At 33.5% G+C, this 8,796-nt stretch overlaps 1 protein-coding gene across 5 annotated transcripts in view; it reads left to right on the top strand.

The window, feature by feature from the left end:
* ZRANB3 (zinc finger RANBP2-type containing 3) overlaps positions 1-8,796 on the top strand; it is a 277,334-nt gene that overhangs the window by 18,320 nt on the left and 250,218 nt on the right. For all 5 annotated transcript variants that reach the window (XM_017536065.1, XM_017536061.1, XM_017536060.2 and 2 more), the window contains exon 2: positions 1,408-1,575. In XM_017536065.1, the coding sequence (XP_017391554.1) occupies positions 1,408-1,575 (168 nt within the window). The remainder of the gene's footprint in view (positions 1-1,407; positions 1,576-8,796) is intronic.

Raw genomic sequence — 8,796 nt, 5'->3', positions numbered from 1 at the left:
ATTTTTAGTAGAGACAGTATTTTGCTATGTTGTCCAGGCTGGTCTTGAACTCCTGACCTCATGTGATCCACCCAGCTCGGCCTCCCAAAGTGCCTCCCATTATAGGCATGAGCCATGGTGCCTGGTCCATGTTAGCCTTCTTTCTGTTTTCTGAAAACACTAAGCCCTTTTCAACTCAGGTCCTTTGCATTGATGCTCTCTGCCTGGACTGCTCTTCTCTTAATTTTGATTCCGGGTGGCTTTTATGTCTTTCAGACCATCGGCCAAATAGCACTTCCTAAGACAGGTCAACTGTTGGTCAACCTACCTAAAGTGGCCAGTACGCTCTTAAATTCCTTATAATATTTGTGCTAATTTATGCTAATCCTTCCAATTCAAGCAGATGTAGCAAAAAAAAAAAAGAAAAATTATCATATTTATTTATTTGGTAATTTTTAGTCTTTCCCTGAAGAACAGAAGCCCTGTGAATGTGTGGGTCTTGCTTCTCTAGATTGCGGCATGTAGTACCTATTTGTTATTAATAAATAAGTACTTGCTTTTATTCTTGACCTTCTTAGTAGACACAGAAGTTGGTTACTTTTGTGGATGGAAGTAATTGAGGAAAAAAGCAAACTTGTTTTAAAAGATGAAATGAGATAATATATAAAGAGAAGACAAGGTACCATCTAAATACAAAATATTATTATTTGATAGGCATTTTAGTATAGTGATATAATATGACATTTTCTTCCAGAGTTACAAGAATTTACAGATACATGAATTTTTTTATGTGGTAGAAAATTAAAATAACATTTGTGGAAAACCAGGGGGTGAGGAAGGTGTTAATCAGGCAGAGTGTCATACTGTGGATTCAGCTCATTAAAAAGAATTAATTTTAATATTTAAAAATCAATTTAATTTAACAATGTTGCATTAATTTAATTACTATGTGTTTGAATTTGGAGTTAATGTCTTTGTATTTTATAATTTTTTAAAATGCTACTGTACCTCACTTTTAGAAAATCTGGTGTGATAAGAAAATGTGCATCCATGAAAGGATATATTATTAAAGAACTCATCTTTCTGTAGCAGACTCATCCCTTATTTTAAAAAATTATTCAATTTGTGAAAAATTTAGTTTATTTTTAATTTTTAATACATTTGTTGTGTTTAGCTGGTATATGGCTGTATTATGGCTCAAAATGAAATAGAGCATACTGAGTTCCTAGAGAGTGCATTAAGTAATTGCTTTTGGACTCTGTGCCTTGAATTTTCTTAGTAGTTTACTGTGAGAATATGATTTAGTTTATATAAATGGTATATCAAGACTATTTATAAGTGCTTTAATATTATTTGTATGTGATTCTGTAACATATTTATTAATATCTATTTCTTTCACCCCTCCCTTTTTTTGTGGTTTGTTTTTAGGATCATCATGCCTAGGGTTCATAACGTAAAAAAGTCTCTTACACCTCAGATCTCTTGTTTGACAAGTGAATCTGATAAACTGCTGGATTTTTTGCCTGACAGACTAAGAGCAAAGCTGCTTCCATTCCAGAAAGATGGCATAATTTTTGCCCTCCAAAGAAACGGCAGGTAAAGTTCTTCTTTTAAGACATGCTAAAAATGTTAAATTCCTGACAATTGTATTAAAAACAAAGTTCTATTTGAACCATTCTTTTCACATAGTCAGCCTTTCTTTAGTAGAATTGTGACTAAGTTAACTTTATTCATTTACTATGGTTGACTGAAACTTCATGTTGAAAAATTTTGAACCAATTCTGATTTCTTAAGAGAAAGTATGTTCAGTTATGTTAATTATTTCAATTACCAGATATTCTCAGCATCTCAGTTTTTAGTATGTATTGCTTTCACATGAAAGTAATTCAGCTAATTTTCATCGTGTTTTGGTTTTTTGTCTGTTACTGGAAGGATTTTTTTTTTTTTTTAACAGACTTTGCCCTTTCACCCAGGCTGGAGTACAGTGGCACGATCATGGCTCACTGTAACCTCTGTTTCTTGGGTTTCAGCGATTCTGCCACCTCAGCCTCCTGAGTAACTGGTACTATAGGGTCTACACCACCACGCCGGGTTAATTTTTGTTTTTGTTTTGTTTTTTTAAAGATGGGGTTTCACCACGTTCCCCAGATTGGTCTTGAACTCCTGGGCTCAAGTGATCCTTCTGCCTTGCCTCTCAAAGGCCTTGCCTCATTGCACTTTTATTCATTTTATTTTCCACTTTAGATTAGCAACTTCTAGGTGTGTCTTACAAGTACCTTATACTACTGTCTGTATTTCTTTACTTTTTTCAAACTTTGTAATAGTTATATGATCTCTTTCATCCAATTGGGTCATTATGTGGTTTTCCATATTTTTAAGGATAGTATTGTCTTGGTTCCATGGTCACATATATCATATACTTTCTCTTCAACATTTTATTATGAACAATTTGAAAAAACATACAACAAAGTTGAAAGAATGTTAGAGTAAGTGCTTGGTACAGCCCACACCCACAGTTTATTATTAACATTTTGCCATGTTTGATCATTCACATATTTATCTATTAATCCAGCCCTCTATCCATCTAGTCCATCAGTCCATTTTATTATTTTCACTTATTTCAAAGTAAATTGCAGTTGTTATTATATTTTTCCCATATATACTTAAGTATATGTATGATTAGCCTGCATTCATACTTGTTTGTAGACTTTTTTCTGTTGAGATTTAATGAAATGTACAAACCTTGATAAATGCATATACTCGTATAACACAAACCCACCATCCTAGAAAGTTACCTCATTCCCTTTCTCAGTCAATCCCCGCTCTCACAGTCCTTGATCTGATGCTTTTTAAGTTATTGGTTTATTTTTCCTGTTGTTAGTGCTTTATATAAATGGAATCCAGCAATATGTGCTGTTTGTGAGATTTTTTTTAATTGTTATAATCTTATTGAGATTCCTATATTTTTACATGTATTAGTAGTTTGTTTCTATTGTATACATTTGTATTTATAGCTGTTAGTTGACACATAAGGTTATGTATCTGGTGTTTTTTACCTTACACCTACATCTTCCCAGTTTTTCCAGCCTAGACATCACTTCTGTAGATTTCCATTGCTTTTATGGAGTTAGAAAAGTTGTTCTTTTCCATATTCATAGCGTCAACAGTCCTCCTCAAATTCCTGAAAATTCAGTCACAAATGCCATTTTAAACTGCCATTTGACAGCCTTTAGGTCCTTTAGGTATTTCATACTTGTGTGGTTGGGCTTGTCACTATGGCAGAATATAAAGAATATACGCTTTAGGGTCAGGCTTTGTTTAAATCTGAGCCACTTACTATCTCTGTGATGCTGTGCATGCTTCTTTAACAATTCATATTTCAGGTTCATTAAGTATAAAATGGATTTTATAATCCTAATTACTACGGTTACAAAAGAAGACCGAGTTCCTCATAATGGTGAAATAAAATGCCGTTTCCCCTTTTCATAGCTACACTTAGTAATTTCCAAACACTTGTCCTTGGACTGTTAACCAACCTAACAAAATATGAATGCATGTAGCAAAAAGAGAAAATAAAAAGTATGCTGTTCACAAAGCAAAATTCATTCATTTTAGAGCAGCTTCATTTATTTTGAAATTAAGTGTTTTTTTGGAGGCTTAGAATTGTCATTTTCTGAAAACATGATGTTAGTAGCAGAAATTTTTTATTACATTATTTGACAAATGAAAAGTTGGCAATGTTGTATTGGTTTTCCATCAAAAATTTTTTTTTTTTACTGTATCATGAAATAAGAATTTCAGGATTTAAAAATAATTTCAGGATGTATTTTATTTAGAGTTCATTCTTCAGTAATATTTTCATTGGCAGTATAGGTTTGCTTTAATAGTTATTTTTTTCTTAGCACTTTGAAGGTTGTATCTTCCTGTCTTCTTTCCATAATTGTCATTGATAATACCCTTAAGTCTGAAAATATCACCTTATAGATGACTTATTTATTACAAAGGGAAAAATTACAAAATGGCCAAGGTTGGTATTGCTAATAGTGGGACAGCCACATGCATAACATGGTGTACAGGAGAGACATAACATTACCTTATGTGGTGTTTTTACTGTAAACATTTGATCCAGGAATCATGAGGAAACAGTCCAACCAATCCAGAATGTGGAACTTTTTTTATGACAACTGATCTGGACTCTTCAAATTATTCAGTATCATCAAAAATCAAAGGAAATAGTGTATCAAGGAAAGTCTCTAAATTGAGAGAGTCCTAAGAACTATACCATCTGAAAGTAATGCACTAGCCTTGATTAGATCCAGGATCAGTAAAAAGAAAAGCTTTAGGGAACAATTTTAATATCACTGGGAAAATTTCATCTAAACTCTTTTTAGATGATGTTATTGGATTAATGTTGTCTTAGATGAGGTAATGGTGTTGTAGTTGAATAGAATTTTCAGATGAAGAATAGTGCTATTGATAGTACTATACTTTCTACATTTTCCCAAAAGGGAAGGACTTATGTTCAGAAAAATTTTAAATGGATAAGCCAAAATGTTAACAGTGTAAATTTAGTAGTATATTCTGGTGGGTGTCTTCATTGGTGAGTGGTGTAATCTGCAGTGTATACTCATTGAATTATTCTTCTTGGCTTTTCTCTGAGTTTGAAATTTTTCAAAATAAAACAATAGAATCAGTCTAATTTTTGTTCCTTTGTGCATCATCTAACTTTAAGATTTTCTCTTTTTCTTTGGGATTCTGCAGTACTTTATTTGGTATGATTTTATTTATCCTGTTTAGGATTATTGTGCATTTTAAATCTGGGATTTGTATCTGTTGATTCTAGGAAATTCTCATCTGTTACCTCTTCAGATATTGCTTCTCCCCTATTTTGGCTTCTGTAATTCCAGTTAGATTTATAATTGACCTTTTTACTTTATCCTATGCTTCTATTAACGTCTCTTATTTTTTCTCTGCCTCTGCTATATTATGACTGTTTTCAAGTTCTCTCGTACAATTTATAACCAGCTGGTCTAATCTGAATCTATTCTGTTTTTTAAAGTACTTTTTTTTAATTGATATATAACTTACATGGACAAAGGTATACAGATTATGAATGTATAGCTTGAGGAATTTTTACGGTATAGCATCACCAAGATCAAGAAATAGAACATGGCCAGCATCACAGAAACCTCCCTCTTGTCCCTTCCCAATCACTACTACCTCCTTTCTCTTGACAAGTAACCACTATCCTGACGTCTAACATCACAAATTGCTTTCGCCTGTTCAACTATGTTATTGTATTTATCTATTGTATTCTTTGGTGTCTTCTTCTCAACATTATTTTGAGATCAATCTACGTTTTTGTATGCAGTTGTAGTTCGTTCATTCTGATTGTCATGTAAAATATATATACCATAAAAATGAATATACCATAATTCATTCTACTGTGGAGCATTTGGGTTATTTCTAGTTTTGGGCTCATAAAATAGTAATGATATGAATGTTCTTATGCACGTCTTTTGGTGAACGTACATACACATTTCTGATGTGTCTTTACCAAGAAGAATTGTTGGGTCATGGAATGTGCATGTATTCCACTTCAGTAGATAATGCCTATATTAGTTTGCTAGGACTGTCATAGAAGTATACCATAACTGGGTGGCTTAAACAACATAAATTTATTGTCTTACAGTTTTGGAGGCTGGCAGTCCAAAATTAAGGTGTTGGCAGGGTTGGTTCCTCTTGAGAGCTGTGAAGGAATTATCTTTTCCAGGACTCTCCTTGACTTGTAGACTGCTGTTTTCTTCTATTTCTATTCAAATTGTCTTCCCTCTGTTTATGTCTCTGGGTCCAAATTTGCCCTTTCTATATGGACATTAGTCATATTGGTTACATTGGTGATACCCTAATGACTTTATCATAATTAATTATGTCTGCAATGACCATATTTCCAAATAAGGTCACATCCTGAGGTGCTGGGGGTTTTAACTTCAACATATGAATTTGGGGAATACATAATTCAACCCATACCACTACTAAACATTTTCCAATGTGATTTCACCAATTTTTACTTGTATCAACAGTGTGTAAGAGTTCTACTTGTATCTTATCCTCACCAACATTTCATTTTGCCTATCTTTATTTTCATTTTAGGCATGCTGGTAGGTATATAGTGATATACATTGAGGTTTTTATTTACATTTCTCCGATAACAAGTAAAATTTAATACCTTTTTATATGCCTCTTAGCCATTTGGACATCTTTTTTATGTGCCTGTTCATGTCTTATCTGTTTTTCTACGGGATTTTCTATTTGCTTTTATTGTATTGTTTTGTAGAGGCCCTTTTGTCAGATTTATATTCTGAATATGAGTCTTTTATCAGGTATATTTGTTGTAAGTAAATTTTCTCAGGTTGTGTGTTGCCTTTTTCTTGTCCTAATGACATCTTCTGATAAGCAGAGATTTTCAATTTTAATTTCATCTTACATAGTCTTTATCAGTATTCATTCTATAGCTAGTACTTTCATCCAATTTTTAAAAAATCTTTGTCTTCAAAAAAAAAAAAAAAAAATGCTGGGTGCTGTGGCTCACACCTGTAATCCCAGCACTTTGGGAGGCCGAGGTGGGTGGATCACCTGAGGTTGGGAGTTCGAGACCAGTCTGGCCAACATGGAGAAACCCCATCTCAAAAAAAATAAAAATCTTTGTCTACTACGAAGTCATGAAGAGATTTCCTATGTTTTCTTTTAAAAGCTTGTTTTAATGTTTCCATTACCTCAAGTACTGTCTACTTGGAATTGTTTTGTCTATATGGTATGAAGTAGACATCAAGATTGATTACTTATTTATTTATTATTTTTTTGAAATGGAGTCTCACTCTGTCACCCAGTCTGAAGTACAGTGGTGTGATCTTGGCTCAGTGCAACCTCCGCCTCCTGGGTTCAAGTGATTCTCCTGCCTCAGCCTCCCGAGTAGCTGGGACTACAGGTGCCTGCCACCATGCCCAGCTAATTTTTTTGTTTTTAGTAGAGATGGGGTTTTACCATGTTGACCTGACCGGTCTCGAACCCCTGACCTCAGGGGTTCGGCCTGTCTTTGCCTCCCAAAGTTCTGGGATTACAAGCGTGAGCCACCAAGGTTGGCTTCACTTATTTATTTTTTAATTTGTTTTTACATATAAATGTCTACTTGCTCCAGCATAATGTATTGAAAAGACTTTTTTCTACTGCATTGTTATGTTACTTTTGTCATATATCAAGTAATTTTATGTGTATACCTTTCTAGATAAGGGCTATCTAATGGAACTTTCTGCTGTGGAAATATTCTTTATAGATATGAGTCAGTTCAGTAGCTATTGGCCCCAGATGGCTATTGAGTGCTTGAAGTGTGGCTAGTGCAACTAATTAATAATTGAATTTTTCTTTTTTGAGATGGAGTCTCACTTTGTCGCCAGACTGGAGTGCAATAGCAGGCTCTCAGCTCGCTGCAACCTACGCCTCCAGGGTTCAAGCAATTTTCCTGCCTCAGCCTCCCAAGTAGCTGGGACTGCAGGTATGCACCACCATGCCCAGCTAATTTTTGTAGTTTTAGTAGAGATGGGGTTTCACCATGTTGGCCAGGATGGTCTCGATCTCCTGACCTTGATCTGCCTGCCTCGGCCTCCCAAAGTGCTGAGATTACAGGCGTGAGCCACTGCGCCTGGCCGGAATTTTTAATTTCACTAACTTTAATTAATTTAAATTTAAACAGTCATATGTGTTTAGTGCCTGCCATATTGAATAGTATAGCTTTAGATTCTTTGTTTTGTTTCTCTGTTTGTAATCTTTGTGTCGGTATCATACTTCTTACTGTAGCTTTAAAATAAATATTCTGGTACCAGGTATTATAAATCTTTCAGCCTCACTCTTTTTTTTCAAAATTGTCTCAGCTATTATTGACTCTTTGAATTACATATAAATTGTAGAAGTCATTTATTAATTTTCACAAAAGTTACTGGGATTGTGAATGGAGTTTTATTGCATCTATAGATCAGTTTGGGGAGAATTGATATATTTATAATATAGAGTATTTCATTCCATAAACATGAATTATTTGTATGTTTACTTAATTGCTTTTTTGGTGTCCTGTATATCTCTTATCTTTTTTTGTGTGCTACAGTTTTGATATTTTATATTTAGCCATATTCAAGCTTACTGATTTTATCTTTTGCTGTTAATTAATTTATTGAATTATCTTAAGAACAAGACCATCACTCAATATACTTGAAACCAAAAACCACTCAATGTCTTTCTTGCTAAGCAATGGAGAACTGTGCTTCTTACCCATGACTTTCTAAACAAAGCAAAGAGTTGGTATTGTGGGCTTTGGAAGGCTGGAGACTTTCAAAAACAGGAGTGTTTAAGAACTGACTGAAATTTCTGTGTATAGCTTAGGGATTAGCTGACTACCAGAGAACAGTTAATCCTTTCCTTTCTTGAAATTGGAGAATAGGGACATTTAATTTTCTGTTCTTAATTTCAGTAAGTATATTTTGAAGTCCTAGAATATCCAGTTCAGCTCTGCCTGCTTATGTTGGTCGTTTCTTGCTTTTTGCAATATTTTGATTCTGTGTCTTATTTCTGTAAAATATTTAGAACATATTTATATAAGTCATACTTATTTATATATTTGAAGTCCTTTAGAGGTTAATTTTGCCTTTTATTATATGTGATGGTTTATTTCCCCATGTATTTAAAAATGTCTTAAATTTTTTTTTAATAATTAAACACTGTTAATCTGTGAAAAAAATATATATATTTTTTTAAGATGGAGTTTTG

Source organism: Cebus imitator, unplaced genomic scaffold (assembly GCF_001604975.1).
Source record: "Cebus imitator isolate Cc_AM_T3 unplaced genomic scaffold, Cebus_imitator-1.0 Scaffold95, whole genome shotgun sequence".
Lineage (NCBI taxonomy): Eukaryota > Metazoa > Chordata > Mammalia > Primates > Cebidae > Cebus > Cebus imitator.
This window is presented reverse-complemented; position numbering and strand designations above follow the sequence as displayed.